This window comes from Thermobia domestica, chromosome 17 (assembly GCF_964235325.1).
Source record: "Thermobia domestica chromosome 17, izTheDome1.hap1.1, whole genome shotgun sequence".
Classification (NCBI taxonomy): Eukaryota; Metazoa; Arthropoda; class Insecta; order Zygentoma; family Lepismatidae; genus Thermobia; species Thermobia domestica.
This window is the reverse complement of record NC_137470.1, coordinates 128,909,704-128,930,018: the sequence shown is the minus strand read 5'-3', so window position 1 is coordinate 128,930,018 and position 20,315 is coordinate 128,909,704. Positions and strand designations below refer to the sequence as shown.

At 35.2% G+C, this 20,315-nt stretch overlaps 1 protein-coding gene across 3 annotated transcripts in view; it reads left to right on the top strand.

Annotated features, from left to right (window-relative positions):
• LOC145674331 (cell adhesion molecule Dscam1-like) overlaps positions 1–20,315 on the top strand; it is a 1,494,831-nt gene that overhangs the window by 1,393,463 nt on the left and 81,053 nt on the right. For all 3 annotated transcript variants that reach the window (XM_081744257.1, XM_081744259.1, XM_081744258.1), the window contains exons 22-23: positions 4,845–4,991; positions 13,074–13,223. In XM_081744257.1, coding sequence (XP_081600383.1) covers positions 4,845–4,991; positions 13,074–13,223 — 297 coding nt within the window. The remainder of the gene's footprint in view (positions 1–4,844; positions 4,992–13,073; positions 13,224–20,315) is intronic.

Here is a 20,315-nt window from a genome sequence, read left to right as displayed (position 1 = left end):
GTGGCGCGCAACACCTAGACTTAATGATCTATTGCTTCCTTCATCGGCGTCTCCCCCTAATCTTCGTCGATTGAAAATGTCTGGTCCATGATTTACAATGATTTGTAGATTTGAAAGAGGCTAATATATATAGTTGATGAGGTTTAACGTGTTGTAGCTGCGCGTATCATAACCTGGGGCACACAACGTTTCATCATGTTCAGAACGTTTCATGTTTTATCGTGTTGCAGCCCACAGTAAACCCACGTGTCGCTGAACTATGGACTTTCTGCTAGACTCTTGGTGCCCTTACATACTACACAGAGCGATAAGCACAATTATTTAATACTTGTACAATAGTTTAATGTGACATATTCCTCCAAGGTCTTCTTTTTGGTATTATATTTTTAACCGATTTCAAGAAAAGGAGGAGGCTTCTAACTCAATCCATTTCTATGTATACAGTATGTTCTGGGTATTATAACATAAGTAAGCTCTACGATTTTTATTCTTTGCTGCTAAACTCTTGTAAAACACCTCAACCCAAAAAGAACCCTTGCATTTGTAACATGTCCCTTCTCCCTAATACCAATCCATATTTTAACGTAAAATTCTTCCTCAGGCTTGTCGTCTTCTTACTAGCCACTTACAAATCGTGCAAATGTACACGTAAAATAATTCACTGCACAATATAATTATAATTACAAAATACAGTGTTTCTGAAAACGTAATATTTTAAAAAAAATGCATTTGTGAAATTAAAACCTATAGAAGTATCGCAGTAAAAAAGAAATAAAATTAACAACCCTTTAAATAATATTTTTATGCAACTATATGTTAAATTCTAAAGTGATATCACTTCTTCATCTGTGTGCAAGAAGGCAAGAGAAACAACCAAAAAAGAAACAAGCCGAGTTATACCAAGAAACAACGATACGAAAAACAATAATGTTGTTAAAACATCAAAAGTGCTAGAGGGAAGAAGGCAAACGTATTTATTTACTTGTAAAAAAATCGCATGTGTGTTACGTTGTGCTTGGAAAACTTTTCCGCGTTCTGTTCCGTACGTGTTCCGATTTTCTTCAGGGGCTATTCTTTTGTTTTATAAAAATAACATGAAGCAGTGTGAATTTGTATTTTCTGGGAATATATATATATATATATATATATATATATATATATATATATATATATATATATATATTGTGCTTTCACCGATTATGGCCCGGGTCCCTAATATGGCCCACAGACAATGTCTCTGCAGATTTACGTTGGTGCAACTAGATGACAATATAAACTATGTCCTCGTGACAAGCGTAAAAATATTTGCGCGGTTTAGAGGGCATAGTTTATATTGTCATCTAGTAGCACCAACGTAAATCTGCAGAGATATGGTGGGTGAACCATATTAGGGACCCGGGCCATAAACGGTACAAGTACTATATATATATATATATATATATATATATATATATATATATGATATGTAAAAATACTTTTCTAAACAAAAACCCAAAGTAATAATGTAATTTTAATTGTAAATGTTGTAAGTGTTAATATTAAATTATGATATATCATACGTACTTCACATTACGCTAGTGCGTATTTTCTGTCAGGCCTCTAACCTAATGTTACGGTTTCCCAAAGCTATGTAAAGACATAATCAAATTCAAACCAAATTATTACTGGCGTTAGTTTATATACTGTTCCCCCTTTCCTTCTTTTTCTATAAGTTGTCAATAACTTTTTATTAGGGTTCACCGGTAATTGCCAATAAATAACTTTTGTGGTCCTGCATAGCGTACCAAACACTAAATAATGGTATAGCTTACGTTTTTCTATTTAGGTTCAAAAACCCAATAATTCAGCAATTAAACCTATACTTTTATAAATTGGCATGCCCTTCGCAGGGACGTATAAGTGGTTAATTTTATACCATTAAAAATGGCGTTTTCTCTCAGGGACATAAGTCAATCTTAGGCCTATACCAGTATAAATTGGTGCATTTCACAACCACTAGTGATTCATGTAATAACATAATAATAAATGATTATTGCATTAGATGTTTTTTTCACGTAGTGCATTTAACATTATTAGTGTGTGGTTTTGTGAGCAGTTTTAACTTTTGATATTTTGTTTTCGCAACGTCTACAGCTACGCGATTCGAGGCACTACTGGAAGCAATACATAAACAAGGTGTACAATTAAATAAAAGTAAATGAATGTAGCCCAAGGAAGCAAAATTGCAAGAAAAACTAAATTTATAAAAAAATGAAATAAATGAGTTAAAAATTTAATTACCTAGGTGAATACAAAAGTAAAAAAATGCGAAAATATACTAATATCATTTTTTACTGATTCTGGGATGTGTGTGTCACAACCCGCCCGCCTTTTTTGTCGAGATTATTATTTTCTCTCGTTTTCATTAGTAACTCCCCACAAAACTTAACACAGTCCTGTATTTGACTGTAGGTACGATCATGAAGGCCCACCGTTATCTCCTTTTGCTAGACATTAGTACATACTTTCATATCCTTCAACGCACCCAACAAAAACTGCATACACCATCAGTTGAAAGGCGTTGTGCCTGGACATACGATATATCATGTCTCCAATGTGAGTCATTGATCATTACTGTCCTGCAACAAATGGCATAATTATGCTTCTACTATTAGCCATGAGGTTTCCTAACTTCTAGCTTCATTTTTTTGTAATTTAATTAAGTTTTGCAATAAAAACAAATTCAAGATGGTACAGCGTTACCCTCAGGTACACGGGATCCCTAGCTCAATGTCAACCGGCGCTAAGTAAACTTTATAGTGGACAAAAACCACATGCGTGAGTTTTCTCAAGATTCTCTCGTTTCTTCCACTGACTTCATTCCACCATTATCATCCATCTCACCATCGTCGCCTTCCATAACATTAGTGCATAATCGTAGAACCTTAAACTCACTCTATGTAGATCGGGTGTACCATAATGATGGGACACACTTTATTTGTAATTTGTAAAGATGGTTGAGATACTACATACTTCTATGTTACTGTTCTTGAAAGCTAATACATGTCAGTTTATTTTGTCATTATTTGCTGCAGCTGTCTAGTTCTTGATGGTGTTGTAGACTTCAAGAACAACTGCCTACGTTTTAGAGGCGTACTTTGCTAATCAAAACACCATTATCACAGTACAAACGAAATTCAGACAACACTTCAGTAAATACATTGCACCATCCCAGAAAGTGGTCCTCCTTGTTGTAAGAAACTTTCGAAAAACAGAAAATACCAGCAAAAAAAAAGTCCCTCGATCGCCCCGACAGTCTCGTTTCCAAGACAAATTTAACGTGTTTTAAATGGCATGAATCGGAGTCCAAATACGTCTAGCCCAGGATAGTCCCAGGAAGTGATTGTTTCCCGTAGTTGCGTCTACAGGATTATGAAACACGATTTCCACCTATATCCTATAAGATACAGGTAGCAAATTAATTACTCCTGCGAGATATACTAAGTTAGAAAACGTTGTGTGATACGCTCTCGGATAATTGCAACGAGGAAGAAACCTCTCTCGACCACATAATCTTGTCAAGTAAGCCATTTTCACTTATCTGGTCACCTTAATAAGCAAACCTAGGTTTTGAGGTCAAGAAAACCTTCCAAAATGCACAAAAAACTTTATAGGATGTCAAAGTTCCCGTTTAGTGTGGCGTAACTCATGCATGTGCCATCGGTCCGTACTTTTTCGAGAATAGACATGACTCTGCCGTTACCGTTAATGACAAACGCTACAATCACATGCTCAATACATACTTCTGAGGTAGAACATCGTGGTCTGTCAGAAACGTGGATGCAACAGGACCGCGCTATCTATCACACAGCACGATAACTTGTGACAACTCTCCGCAAACACATTCCAGGCGCCTCATTTCACGATTTGGTTACATCAATTGGCCAGCAGGATCACCAAACCTATCACTAGTAAATTACTTCCTTTGCGGTTACGTGAGGGAGAGAGTATACGCCAACAAGCTACGAAAAATTGATGCACTAAAGGAAGAAATCAGAAGGAAAATTGCAGCCACTTTAGTTGATACGCTCCACCGTACCATTCTGCAGCTTAAAGACCGATTCCAACAATGTTCTACTTGTAATAGTACTCACTTAAGGACGTGATTTTCAAACCTCTACGTAGCGTCCAAAACTCCTGTATGTCACATTACGTACCACAGTTTATATTAAAACTTACGATTTCAACTCCAGATATCTGTATTTAAAACGCGACCCATCATTATGGGATTATATATATATATATATATATATATATATATATATATATATATATATATATATATATATATATATATATATATGTATGTATGTATACGCACATCATTTCCTAGTTCATTCATAAAAGTCATTGTTCAAGTAAAACAAGTTCTAAAATATTAATACTTAAGTAGAACACACATTAGTTTCCAAGTAATTAACACTTTCTCCGATAGAAACATCAAAATAAATATGCATATAATGTTTCTAGCAGCTAGTAACTGAAACGTTGGAATTATCGACATACATTTCTATAAACTATATTTTCTTATTTTATTTTCTTCCAATAATTTCGTCAGGAATAATACCAGATGTGAATAGAATACAGTTGAAAAGTAACACAAATGCAATTTTATATTGGCAGCAATAGGAAATATAAAGGGTAGCATCTCATAAAATTAATTGTGAAGCGAGACAGAAGTTTACTCTTGGAGTCAACTATGTTCGTGTTTTCTGTTCATTAGCGTCGACAGGCTTGTTCAGTTGTGTTCAATTGTGTTCATTTCTTTTGTTGAAATTCCACTTATATTCTATATTTTCTTCTAGTGCCTGAAGAAGCTCCCCAGTCTGTGACTTGTTCCCCATTATCATCGCAAAGTTTGAGAGTATCATGGTCTCCTCCACCGGCGGACAAACATGGTGGTGTGTTGCAAGGATATAAAGTGATTTATCGTCCAATGGACACAAATAAGGGTGACTTTTTAGTAATTTATTTTATTCTTTATGTTTTACAACACTATTATTATTGCCTTCTATAGCTCTAATATTATACCGTATCAATAGAAATTAATTACTTCAAAACGTATAGTATGATGGTTTCTGGTCTAAGTTTGTAGTAACCGCAAAGCGCAGTTACATTGTATATTACAGACAAAATTGTGGTGCAAAGATAATTCCTCATATGGGTGTGTAATATGTTTATAGTAATCAATATCCCCCCAAAAACTTGATTTTGAGAATAATTAAATTTAAAGTTGGGACTTTGTACCCCAAAACTCACAAAATCATGAGTTACCACCAGGTACGCAGCCAATTTCATTTGAAACCAGTGGTGATATGATGTAACGCTTTATATATACCGGCGCGGAAGAATATTGATTCCTTCCAGCTAAATCTTTTTTTTTCTTTTTTTTTACCATTTATTAGGTACTTTCCTTCACAAACCTACTCGAGATTTCTAGTGCAGCAACTACATTTAATTAAATTGATATTTTATGTGGATTGGAAAGTAGTCATTTATTTGGAATTACAAATCACTCTTCAACAGCAAGGTTATATAAGAGGTTAATCTACAGTAAAGTGTGATATTTGAAATTTGTATACTTCAAGAGGGAATCAAACTCTGATTTCTATAAAGAAAGGTAAGAATGGTAATCATTTTCCTACAAGAAATTTCCAAAGATTACCAACTAAAGCTACGCAACTACAGAATCTCTCCCCATAATCGATAGATCGTTTACAAAGAGTGGATAATAGAGTTCTGTTGTCCCAGGGTACCATAGACTGTCAGAGAAAGCGGCTAAAATTAACATATTCGGACCTGAGATAATTTTACTAGCAACTACTCTCTTATCGGCACAATAAAAAAAAATTCTTTCTGACGCTGGCTGCAGTCAATATAGTAATTACATTCAATTCAGTCCTTTTCGTTATATTTAAAAGAAAATTGAAATTGTGCTGCTAAAATAACAAATTATATTGTCAGCATAAAGATATAATTATATGTTGATATCAAAACACTTTTACACAATGGGGCCGCGGTGGCTCAGTGGTAGAGCGTTCACCTCTGGTGCTTGGGGTCCCGGGTTCGATCCCAGCCTCCGCGTTTTCTCGGGGTTCTCCCGTTTCCTCCCACTTTCTTCATTCCACCATTTCATTCATTACTCATTATCACCGTCTTCTTTAGCCTAACCGGCATAACCGTGGGACGTAAAACTCAGAGATTTCATTTCACTTTTACACAATCTGCTAAGTAATACGAAAACTAGTAATGATTGTACGCGAATGTTGAAATAATCGCCCCTCATTGATTTTAGCAGTCTTTCTTATAAGCACATGCCTCATTTGTGTAATTATATCTCAGATTAACATTTAACAGTTGTTTCTTGTGTCATCTTGTTTGTTCTGAATAGCAATTATATTTTTTTTCGAAAATATGACAATGTCCAAACTTAAAAGCCCATAACTCAGAAGCCCAAACCTTGCAGAATAAAATGTTTCAAATGCACACTAAAGAACCAAGTGTCTATGGTTATGCCAAATTTCATAAAGCTAGGATAGTTATGTGGATTTCGAATGACATGTACTCTCCTTGTGATTAACTTTAAAAAAAAATCAACTGAGTTACGGAAATTAAAACTAAGAACAATGTATGAAAGGATATACTGTTAAAATAAAGTGTTAATCGCATTCATAAAAACGTTTTAAATGAAATTGTATGTTTAAACATAGACAGATGTAACTCCACAGATGTAACTCATGTGGTTCGGATTCCATGTTAATCAGTAGGTCCACGTCTCATATAGCCTTGCTGCCGAACGGGAAAAAAATAAAATCGACTCAACTCAAATCCAGCAGCATGCCTAGTTCGGTTAAGATTAGATGAGATTCATTGGCAACATTCAATATATACATTTGTAAAATGATATGAAAGACGAAAGCTAATATAAATCCTTGAAAGTTAATAATAATAATAATAATAATAATAATAATAATAATAATTATTATTATTATTATTATTATTATTATTATTATTATTATTATTATTATTATTATTATTATTATTAAGGTGTTGGAAGTTGGCCCGAAAAATCGAGATAACACTTAAAACTCTATATAGAACGATTGCCCATCGTTTGCCCATGTTTGCCCACAAACAGAACCTAAGTTAAACGTAAAAAACAATTTTAGGGCCAACTTCATCCAGGCACAACGAAGTGTGAAAAAAAATATAACAACATGCAAATCCATTGCCCATCGTTTGCCCAACAAAATTTTTTGTTTGCTCACAAACAAACAAAAAGTTATAAACAAAAACATTTTTACACCTAATAAACTTTACAAGCAAACTAAAAGATTTGTAAATATTTATATTGTTTCTACATTTGGGTACTTTACAATATTAATTGCTCATATTTCTCTATCAAAACCAACTATTTTGCGCTACATAAACGGAAAATTATGGAACGGACTATGCATCCAATAGTAACAATGACACAATCATATTACTACATTTGTAGTATGCAAATTGTAATATTGCGGAATCTAACTTTTTCCTATATTTATAAATACAACAACTATCATTAAACAAACAAAAAGATTTGCTGAGTAAACAAAATCATTTGTGGACAAACTAAGGCAATCGTTGGGCAGTCAAACAGGGGCAAACATAGGGCAAGCAATATTTGTGATTAGAAACATAGCCCACTTGAATTATCACATGTAGTCTCAAAAACGTACGAAATTAGGTTCCAGCTTCTTTTCTATCATTGGGCAAACAAAAACTAATGCTGGGCAAACGAAATCAAGTGCTGGGCAAAAAGGGAAAACATACGGCAATCAATATTTGTGATTAGAAACATAGGCCTCTTGAATTATCACATGTAGTCTCAAAAACGTACGAAATTAGGCTCCAGCTTCTTTTCTATCGTTGGGCAAGCAAAAACTAATTCTGAGCAAACGAAATCAAGTGCTGGGCAAAAAGGGAAAACATACGGCAATCAATATTTGTGATTAGTAACATAGGCCGCTTGAATTATCACATGTAGTCTCAAAAACGTACGAAATTAGGATCCAGCTTCTTTTCTATCGTTGGGCAAGCAAAAACTAATGCTGAGCAAACGAAATCAAGTGCTGGGCAAACAAGGGCAAACATAGAGCAATCAATATTTGTGATTAGAAACATAGCCCGCTTAAGTCTCAAAAACGTAGTCTCGAAAATGTAGGATTTAAAGCTTTTCTATCGCTGGGAAAACAAAAACTAATGTTGGGCAAACGAAATCAAGTACTGGGCAAACAAGGGCAAAAATAGGGCAATCAATATTTGTTATTAGAAACATAGCAAGCTTGAATTATCAAATTTTGTCTCAAAAACGTACCAATTTATGTTCAAACTTCTATTCTATCCCTGGAAAAAAAACTAATGATGGGCAAACGAAATCAAGTGCTGGGCAAACAAAAGCAAACGTAGGGCAATCAATGTTAGTGATTAGAAACATAGCCCGTTTGAATTATCACATGTAGTCTCAAAAACGTACCAAATTTGGTTCCATCTTCTTTTCTATCGTTGGACAAACAAAAACATATGCTGCTCAAACTAAATTAAGCGCTGGGGAAACAAGGGCAAACATACGGCAATCAATATTTGTGATTAGAAACATAGCCCGCTTAAATTATCACATGTAGTCTGGAAAACGTACGATTTAAAGCTTTTCTATCGCTTGGGAAAACAAAAACTAATGTTGGGCAAACGAAATCAAGTGCTGGGCAAAGAAGGGCAAACATAGGGCAATTAATATTTGTGACTAGAAACATAGCCCGCTGGAATTATGACACTTAGTGTCAAAAACGTACAAAATTATGTTCGAGCTTCTATTCTATCGTTGGGCAAACAAAACCTATTGCTGGGCAAACGAAATCAAGTGCTGGGCATACAAGGGCAAACATAGGGTAATCAATATTTGTGATTAGAAACATAGCCAGCTTAAGTCCAAAAAACGTAGTCTCGAAAACGTAGGATTTAAAGCTTTTCTATCGCTCGGAAAACAAAAACTAATGTTGGGCAAACGAAATCAAGTACTGGGCAAACAAGAGCAAACATAAGGCAATCAATATTTGTGATTGGAAACATAGCCCACTTGAATTATCACATTTAACCTCAAAAATGTACGAAATTAGGTCCGAGCTTCTTTCCTACCGCTGGGCAAAAAAAACTAATGCTGGGCAAACGAAATCAATTGCTAGGCAAACAAGGGCAAACATGAGGCAATCAATATTTGTGATTGGAAACATAGCCCGCTTGAATTATGACATTTAGTCTCAAAAACGTATCAAATTAGGTTCGAGCTTCTTTTCTATCGTTGGTTAAACAAAGACTAATGCTGGGCAAACGAAACCAAGTGCTGGGAAACAAGGGCAAACATAGGACAATCAATATTTTTTGGAACCTAATTTCGTACGTTTTTGAAACTACGTGTGAAAATTTAAGCGGACTATGTTTCTAATCACAAATATTGATTGCCCTATTTTTGCCCTTGTCTGCCCAGCACTTGATTTTGTTTGCCCAGCATTAGTTTTTTTTGCCCAACGATAGAAAAGAAGCTGGAACCTAATTTCGTACGTTCTTGAGACTACATGTGATAATTCAAGCGGGCTATGTTCCTAAGCACAAATATTGATAGCACTATGTTTGCTTTTGTTTGCCCAAGACTTGGTTTCGTTTGCCCAGCATCAGTTTTTGCTTGCCCAACGTTAGAAAAGAAACTGGAACGTAATTTTCTACGTTTTTGAGACTTAAGCGGGCTATGTTTCTAATCACAAATAGTGATTGTCCTATGTTTGCCCAGCACTTGATTTCGCCTACCCAGCATTAGTGTTGGTTTGCCCAATGATAGAAAATAAGCTGGAACCCAATTTCGTACGTTTTTGAGACTACATATGATAATTTAAGCGGGCTATATAATCACAAATGATGATAGCACTATGTTTGCCCTTGTTTTTCCAGCATTTGATTTCGTTTGCCCAGCATTATTTTTTGTTTGACCAACGATAGAAAAGAAGCTGGAACTTAATTTCGAACGTTTCTGAGACTACATGTGATAGTTCAACCCGGCTATGTTTCTAATCACAAATATTGGTAACACTATGTTTGCCCTTGTTTGCCCAACATTTGACTTCGTTTTCCCAACATTAGTTTTTGTTTTCCCAGCAATAGAAAAGCTTTAAATCGTACATATTCGAGACTACGTTTTTGAGACTTAAGCTGGTCATGTTTCTAATAACAAATATTGTTTGCCCTTGTTTGCCCGGCACTTGATTTCGTTTTCCCAGCATTAGTTTTTGTTTGGCCAACGATAGAAAAGAAGCTGGAACCTAATTTCGTAAGTTTTTGAGACTAAATGTGATAATTCAATCGTTCTATGTTTCTAATCACAAATATTGATTGTCCTATATTTGCCCTTGTTTGCACAGCACTTGATTTCGTTTGCCCAACATTAGTTTTTGTTTTCCCAGCGATAGAAAAGCTCTAAGTCGTACGTTTTCGAGACTACGTTTTTGAGACTTAAGCAGGCTATGTTTCTAATCAAAATTACTGATTGCCCTATGTTTGCCCTTGTTTGCCCAGCACTTGATTTCGTTTGCCCATCATTAGTTTTTGTTTTCCCAACGATAGAAAAGAAGCTCGAACCTAATTTCGTACGTTTTTGAGACTAAATGTGATAATTCAAGCGGCCTATGTTTCTAATCACAAATATTGATTGTCGTATGTTTGCTCTTGTTTTCCCAGCACTTGATTTCGTTTGCCCAACATTAGTTTCTCTTTTCCCAGCAATGGAAAAGCTTTAAATCTTATATTTTCGAGACTACGTTTTTGAGACTTAAGCGGGCTATGTTTCTAATCACAAATATTGATTGCAGTTATTTGCCCAGCACATGATTTCGTTTGCCCAGCGAAGGATTTTGTTTGCCGAACGATAGAAAAGAAGCTCGATCCTAATTTCGTACGTTTTTGAGACTACATGTGATACTTCAATCGTTCCATGTTTCTAATCACAAATATTGATTGCCCTATGTTTGCCCTTGTTTGCACAGCACTTGATTTCGTTTGCCCAACATTAGTTTTTGTTTTCCCAGCGATAGGAAAGCTTTAAATCGTACGTTTTCAAGACTACGTTTTTCATACTTAAGCAGGCTATGTTTCTAATCACGAATATTGATTGTCCAATGTTTGCTCTTTTTTGCCCAGCACTTGTTTTCGTTTGCCCAGCATTATTTTTTGTTTGCCCAACGATATAAAAGAAGCTGGATCCCAATTTGGTACGTTTTTGAGACTACATGTGATAATTCAAGCGGGCTATGTTTCTAATCACAAATATTGATTGCCGTATGTTTGCCCTTGTTTGCCCAGCACTTGATTTCGTTTGCCCAGCATTAGTTTTTGTTTGCCCAACGATAGAAAAGAAGCTGGAAGCTAATTTCGTACGTTCTGAGACTACATGTTATAATTCAAGCGGGCTATGTTTCTAATCACAAATATTGGTTGCCCTATGTTTGCCCTTGTTTGTCTAGCACTTGATTTCGTTTGCCCAGCATTAGTTTTTGTTTGCCCAATGATAGAAAAGAAGCTGGAGCCTAATTTCGTACGTTTTTGAGACTACATGTGATAATTTAAGCGGTCTATGTTTCTAATCGCAAATATTGATTGCCCTATGTTTTCCCTTGTTTGCCCAGCACTTGATTTCGTTTGCCCAGCATTAGTTTTTGCTTGCCGAATGATAGAAAAGAAGCTGGAACCTAATTTCGTACGTTTTTAAGACTAAATGTGATAATTCAAGTGGGCTATGTTTCTAATCACAAATATTGCTTGCCCTATGTTTGTCCCTGTTTGACTGCCCAACGATTGCCTTAGTTTGTCCACAAATGATTTTGTTCACTCAGCTTTTTTTTTTAATTTTGTTTAATGATAGTTGTTGAATTTATAAATATAGAAAAAAGTTAGATTCCGCAATATTACAATTTGCATACTACAAATGTAGTAATATGATTGTGTCATTGTTACTGTTGGATGCATAGTCCGTTCCATAATTTTCCGTTTATGTAGCGCAAAATAGTTGGTTTTGATAGAGAAATATGATCAATTAATATTGTAAAGTACCCAAATGTAGAAACAATATAAATATTTACAAATCTTTTATTTTGCTTGTAAAGTTTATTAGGTGTAAAAATGTTTTTGTTTATAACTTTTTGTTTGTTTGTGAGCAAACAAAAAAATTTGTTGGGCAAACATGGGCAAACGATGGGCAATAGATTTGCATGTTGTTTTATTTTATTTTCACATTTTGTTGTGCCAGTATGAAGTTGGCCCTAAAATTTTTTTACGTTTAACTTAGGTTCTATTTGTGGGCAAACAAAACTTTTTGTTGGGCAAACATGGGCAAACGATGGGCAATCGATTTGCATGTTGCAATATTTTATTTTCACACTTTGTTGTGCCAGTGTGAAGTTGGCCCTAAAATTGTTTTTTTTTACGTATAACTTAGGTTCTGTTTGTGGGCAAACAAAAATTTTCGGTGGGCAAACATGGGCAAACGATGGGCAATCGATTTGCATGTTGCAATATTTTATTTTCACACTTTGTTGTGCCAGTGTGAAGTTGGCCCTAAAATTGTTTTTTACGTATAACTTAGGTTCTGTTTGTGGGCAAACAAAAATTTTGGGTGGGCAAACATGGGCAAACGATGGTCAATCGTTCTATATAGAGTTTTAAATTTTATCTCGATTTTGCGGGCCAACTTCACACAGGTTTATTATTATTATTATTATTATTATTATTATTATTATTATTATTATTATTATTATTATTATTATTAGATAATTCAATTGAAGGACAAAACTGAAAATGTTACCACGTGCGTCGCTGCTATTCAAGAGACTATGTGTACTAATAATAATGGTATACTATACAAGATTTTTGTTTGTTCAAACATTAGCACCACACTATGCAAGAATAAAATGAAACATATGAAATAATTGTTTCCTTGTCTACATATATTTCAGTACAGAGTGAAATAAAAAGGACTTCTAGCCTTGAAACTTACCTGCATGGTCTTCTGAAGTACACTAATTATTCGGTTCGATTGTTGGCCTACACAGCGGCTGGAGAAGGTGCCTTAAGTGACCCTGTTTTCTGCCTCACAGAGGAAGATGGTAAGAACCATGTAACTGTTCGTCATTTATTCACAGGCGAACATTGTAAATTGTTTTCCAAGGTTTATACTTACTCTTACTAGTATTTGGAACTGAGGAGTTCTTGAGAATATATTTAGAGTTTACAGTTTTAAATTCAAAAACGTACTTGCCATTTTAATATGTGCCTAACATTTTAGTAAATACATTTTTAATGAATGTCTTTCATTTTAATAAATGCGTATCTTTCATTAAATAAATAAATAAATAAATAAATAAATATAGATAGATAGATAGATAGATAGATAGATAGATAGATAGATAGATAGATAGATAGATAGATAGATAGATAGATAGATAGATAGATAGATAGATAGATAGATATAGATATAAGTAGATATACTGTCAATTTAATTAAGTGTTGCTTTTTCAATAAATATATTACGAAGTTCTAGACAAGACATCTCAACATGCTGCCTTGCAAGAAAAATTTCAATGAGACAAAAAACACAAAGTGGTTCTTAAAGTCATCATCAGTGACGACGCCAGAGGGGGGTCAAGAAGGGCAAGCGTCCCCCTAGTGGTTACTGCTGCCCCCCTTACTGTGACTCGGACTGCTCCCCCAAACTTCTACGATCTGAAAATTCTACATAGGATATTTTATACATCAGTATCATAACCAATCTCATTGTCAAATTATATTATCTATACATTTACTACGTGGCAAATTAGTATTCAAGCTTTCTTCTTTGAGCGTCTGGGTACGCACCAGGGGCGGATCCAGGACGGACTTTTGGGGGGCGGTGGATTGTAATACTGCTACTTAGAGCTACTTTTAAGAGTTCCAAGCTCTGGGATTGGTTTTATTTATATATATAAAATAAGAAAGTTGCCTCTTCTGGAGGGGGGGGGCAATCACCTCAATCGTCCCCCTGGATCCGCCCCTGGTATGCACGTATGTTTCTGTTTCCTAATTTAGTGTCTTTACCGGTAAATTTTAGTTATTGTTATTTCTTATGATTTTAGTTTCCAACAGCGAGAATAGGTAACATTGTAGGTCCGATTCAACTGAAAAAAGAACTTTTCATTGTGCCTAGCAAATAACAAAAATAGAGTTGGTCGACTCGACCTGTTTTCTACGCATTGGATGAACTTCTGTTAGAAACAGAAGGAAGATAAAACAGTTAATTATATTAAATACATTAAATAACTCGTGTGTATTGATCTAGGTTTGAAGTTTTCAGTTACACATTTTGTTTTATTTAAAGGTTCTGTACTTTTTTCTGCAACATTATTCTCGGCATTCAATATTCATAGAATGGGCTTATAACAGCTTAATTTGCGAGCACTTAAAGTTAATTTATGAAGGAGATAAAAAGAGTTGTGTTTTTCCTTACTGCAAATAAAAATAAACATATGGAATTAAATTGATTACTCTTAATAAAACGTATTGTCAGGGTGTCGACCTTTAGTTTGTAATTAGTCCTCCCTTATTTACTTTGCTTCAAAACACTGACGTGACGTCTACCACTACCTATTGAGTAGAAATGTACGAGGAACTGCTGGAAAATCCGTACGTGGTAATACTTTAGTTATTCTATATACTTTTCCCGAGGTTCAATACACTTCCTTGTACAGTGCTCCAGTTTTTGCAGACCAGTTATAAAAATCTGGAGACTTCCTCGCACCATTTTTCGTAGCATCATCCTTATGAAATCTAAAATGGCATCCTTTCAAGTGTTACTTGAGTTTGCGAAACCAGTAATAGTTAGACAAAGCTAAATCTAGGGAATAAGGAGGATGATCTAGACATTGAAATCCTAGATCATGCAATGTCATTTGTGCTTGCAGTGTTTGATGAAAAGGTGTATTCTCCTGAAGGAACAAAATTTCCTTCTTTTCATTTTCCGCTGCGTCGTATTTTCAATTTTCCTTTGTTTTGTGAGTAATGTAGAGATTCTGCATTAAATCTCTGACCCTTGGGCAGGTAGTATATGAGTACGATTCCATCCTTATCCAAGAAGAATGTTGCAAACACTTTCTCACAAGTAAAGCTTCTCTCCAAAGAATCGGGGATCCAAAAACTGCACATATATTTAGATAGAGGACGGCCACGAAGGAATACTGGTGAAATATGCCGGGCCGACAGCAAAGGATAAATCCAATATGACCGACCGAAGGTCATGCCAATCGAATTTTGCAAGCAAACTCTCATCCACTTCCCATGGGCAGATTCACTTAATATTTTCAGATTGGTATATGTGTGAACACTACACATCTATTAGTTTGAAATTTCACAGATGTTGACGTATTGAACCCAATATGACCGATCGAAATGTCAATGTGTCAACGAGCCGTTTCTGGAAAACGAATTGTACTATGGAAGTACAGTATCACCAGACGTGTACGAAAAGCATTTAATGTTTCAAAATATCGACATCTGAAAACCAATATGCCCGAACAAAATCCTGAACCAAACAACTCGTACTACAAAAACGAAATTTGGTGTAAAGGTCCATTATCACTAGTAGTTGAGGAAAATAATACAAATGGATCACATCGTGTATCCAATATAGCCGCGAAATACGTATATAAAATATACACTGTAAACAGCTCAGGTGGTTTTGCATGAAAATCGTCTACAATTCACTGGAACAGGTTTTGCAGGTTAAAAAATCCCAGTGCCTGTGTTATCTGTTTTAAGTGTTACACGCAAACATATACTGTTCATTTGGGAAGGTGTCTAGAACCCACTAGCCACAAACGTCCTAGAATACGCGTCTTAAAGTTTCCAAACCATATCATATATAACAAAAATCACCCTTGCCAACGCTGGTACCGTAGCAACACAGGTAACATCGTGGTTTAGGATCCAAGGGTCGTATGTTCAAACCCGGCGCAAATGAAAAATATATTTTTCGTTTCCCAAATGAACAGTATATGTTTGCGTGTAACACTTCAAACAGATAACACAATCACTGGCAACATTTTTAACTTACTGGCATTTCACCTGCAAAATCTGTTCCAGAGAATTGTAGGTGATTTTTATAAGAAACCACCTGAAAAGTTTACAGTATATATTTTATATGCGTATTTCGCGGCTATATTGGATACACGATGTAGAAATTATGAACCATTTGTATTATTTTCCTCGCCTACTAGTGGTAATGGACCTTTACATCAAATTTCGTTTCTATAGTATAAGCTGCTTGGTTCAGGATTTTGTTCGGGCATAATGGTTTTCAGATGGCGATATTTTGAACCGTTTATTGCTTTCCGTATACGTCTAGTGATACTGTACTTCCATAGTACAATTCGTTTTCCAGACACGAGTCGTTGACACATTGACATTTTGATCGGTCATATTGGGTTCAATACGTCAACGTCCTTGAAATTTCAAACTAATAGATGTGTAGTGTTCATACATATATCAATCTGAAAAACATTAAGTGAATCTGCCCATGGGAAGTGGATGAGAGTTTGCTTGCAAAATTCGATTGGCATGACCTTTGGGCGGCCATATTGGATTTATCCTTTGCTGTCGGCCCGGCATATTTCATCAGTATTCCTTCATGGCCCTCCTCTATCTAAATATATGCACAGTTTCCGGATCACCGATTCTTGGGAGAGAACCTTTAATTGTCAGCCTAATTCTGTCTCTTGAACTTATTGGGGCGAGGGAAAAATGAGTGCTACCACTCCATTGACTGATGTTTTGTTTCAGAATCGTAGCAGTACAACCAGGGGAAAAGTGAGAGGAACGCGGGGCGACATCATCCCCTCACTTCCAGAAAATATCTGTGGCGTCCCTCCACTTTCTAAAAGAATTACAATGGGCAATGATAGACAAGGTTGATGGCGTGACGTTGATGGGCAATGATAGACAAGGTTGATGCGCTCCCTATCTTTGAGTTCTACTTTTACCCCAGAACAACCATATTTCGTTAATGGTTACTATTCGTGAAAGAAGTTGACAGAAGTCGGCATTATGGTCAAAATGGGAGGAGACTTCCTTTGATACCGTCACTCTTTCACTGTTTAATCTCCGACAGATTTTGGAAACTCATTACGCCGAGAACTTGCGCATGACCAAGTCACTATGAATTATGCTACCGACACGTTCCACAAAAATGCCACAATCAAAAGATTGTGCTGAAATTCTGCAACTTTCAAGGATAATGTCACCAATTGCATTCATGATTACGGGGACTTTCACTGCTTTTGCTCATGCTGAATGTAAAGCATCATCTGTTGAGAAATGACCACTTTTAAATTCCGTGCCGTTCACTTCTTCACCATTGTGTATAACGGAGGAGAGTCCCATAGTGTTTCACTGATTTACTCAGGAATTTACTTCTTTATGACAGCTGTGATCTTGATGTTCTTAAAATTCGCTGGTTGGATATACATAATCACTTCAGAGGCCTGAAAAAAGCAATAAGAATTTCATTGTTAATATGAAAATTTGCATTTGTATATACACAGATATGTTCTTCAAAACTGTACAATTTCATCATTCTACCTACGCCCCTTCTCGGTTGGACTACTAGTTTTTCAGCAGCCCCTAGCTTTATGTATATATATTACTACGTATGATAAAGAGAAATATGTTCCTTGTAGCGTACGCAAAATTCATTCAATTTGTTTAAGCTATCATAAGTTGCACTGAAAAATATTTCATGTGCAGACGTTACCTTATTTGTTAGATACGAATTTTACTTGAAATAAGTTTAATTTATAAGTATACAACATGGGAACAACAACAAAATACACGTTATACTGTAATGTAAATCAAACATAATAAACTATCATTTTTCGTATGAAAAAATAGCTGCGTCCCCAAAATTTATCTGCTCCTCCTTTGTCCCCCTAAGAAATTAAACCTGGCGTTGTCACTGGTCATCATCAGCTCTGGTTTATTTTTCCCAAACTGGGAGAAGTGGAAACGTTAAATGATCTTTTTGTACTATGATCTCAATAGAGTTCACCGTTGTAAAAATATTTGATTTGGATGATCGCCGAAAGTGGACAAATATTACAACCGCTGTTGAGGATCCTCGTATGTTAAACAGAAGTCAATGAAGGATGATCGGAAATTGAAAAAATTGTTTTGAGAATTGTGGCAGACACAAAATTTTATATTATTTTCATCATTTTCCCATTAAGTCTACGTTTCTAAGGTCTCTCTTTGCAGACCTATAGTGCAACCAACTCATCGCCTCATTATGCAGAAGTACTATCTGTATCTTCTGAAAGTGAGGTGACTGTTCAATATTCTCTTACAAAACATATTTACAACTGAGAATAAGGTAAATTCAAGTAAACTCTTTTATTTTGCTGTTCTATGAATATGCAGTACTGGAGAAAATCAATTATGCTTGCTCAGTCATAGAATATATATATATATATACTAGCAGCGTTCACCCCGCTTCGCTGCGGTCACCCCGGAACGCAATAAACTTTGTTACTTAGATAATTTTTACTTTTTCGCTTTCAAATTGCAGTAAATGTTAAAATTATAGCGCCTGTCATTTATGTTAACCCGCCGAGTCACATGGTCATGCGGGTTGCATATAAATACGTTTATTTTTACCTATGATGAACTAATAACAAAGGATTTGTACGTATGGACACTTGAATGGTCAATTATCTCAAGACACTGGTAATTAAAAATTAAAGTGATATGATAAAAACCATCTAGGGTCCAAATCCTAATAACCCCCCAAAAATGAAAGAAATTGGTTCAGCCGTATTAGCGTGATGAGTTCACAAAGGATTTGTGCGTTCTCTTTTATATATATATATATATATATATATATATATATATATATATATATATATATATTTTCTATAACAATTTTTTCAATTTCCGATCATCCTTCATTGACTTCTGTTTAACATACGAGGATCCTCAACAGCGGTTGTAATATTTGTCCACTTTCGGCGATCATCCAAATCAAATATTTTTACAACGGTGAACTCTATTGAGATCATAGTATATATAAGAACTTGAAACATATAAGCAAAAAAATATTTTATTGTCATAGGAAACAAGTTCTCGACATTCCTTTTAAAGTTAAAAAGGAGGAGATTTCTTGTTTCTGTAAGTTGTACGCAACGAAGTATGTGTTGAAGAGTAACAGGAAGAAATGACTTTATAATTATATGGACATCTTCCCCAATTTTGTTTCCATGTGAGAAATCTATTGGGAAAGCGTACAAAATAAAGTTAAAAATCTGATAGGATAGGATAGGATGTTAGATTTCTGGGCTTTCGGCATCTAAGGCCATTTAGCCCTTCACGTTATTGGGGGATCACGTCCCTCGGCGAGCACACAATCCGGGGAAAGGGAAGGAAGAAAAAATTTGGGAAGGAAGGAAGCGGCCTGGGACCTATAAGTTAGGTACCACCTCGGCATTTGCCTGGTGTGAATGAGGAAATCCCAGGAAAAACCTTACTCAGGGTGGCTGGCCTGAAAAAGCGTTTTACACTTTTTCCACCGAGTGGCCCCACCGGGAATCGAACTCAAAGTTAAAAATCTCAATTGCTTTTATAAAATACAACTAAGACAAGTTTCACTAGTGTAACCTAATGTCAAATATCGGAACGAAATTTGAAATTTAATTTAAGATTTTTAAAATTCCATTCCTTTTGCATCTTCATTCACTATTTGCTTGTTTATTTAAGAAAATAGTCATATATATATATATATATATATATATATATATATATATATATATATGTGTGTGTGTGTGTGTGTGTGTGTAAAAAATTATTCTTAAAGGAAGTTTGCCGCTGGTAAGTTCAATCCGCCTTGAGGTCGTCTTTCAGTGAGTTTAATATTCCTGTGAATTTACTATTAACTAAAATACTCCAAGAATCTTCCCATTCAAATCTTGTGCAGATCACTATAGAGAGATCATTCATAATATTCCTCCTTAGAACCATTAGCTTTGACATTTCTTGTTTTATTCATAAAGTTTGGACATACACATCTAGGAATTCAATATGTCAGATTTTTCAGTTAACAGAAATCAGAAGAATATTCGATTTGGTCAGCTATAGTAAATCATCTCTACCAGTTGCAGAAATTGAGATAATTATTGTTCTTT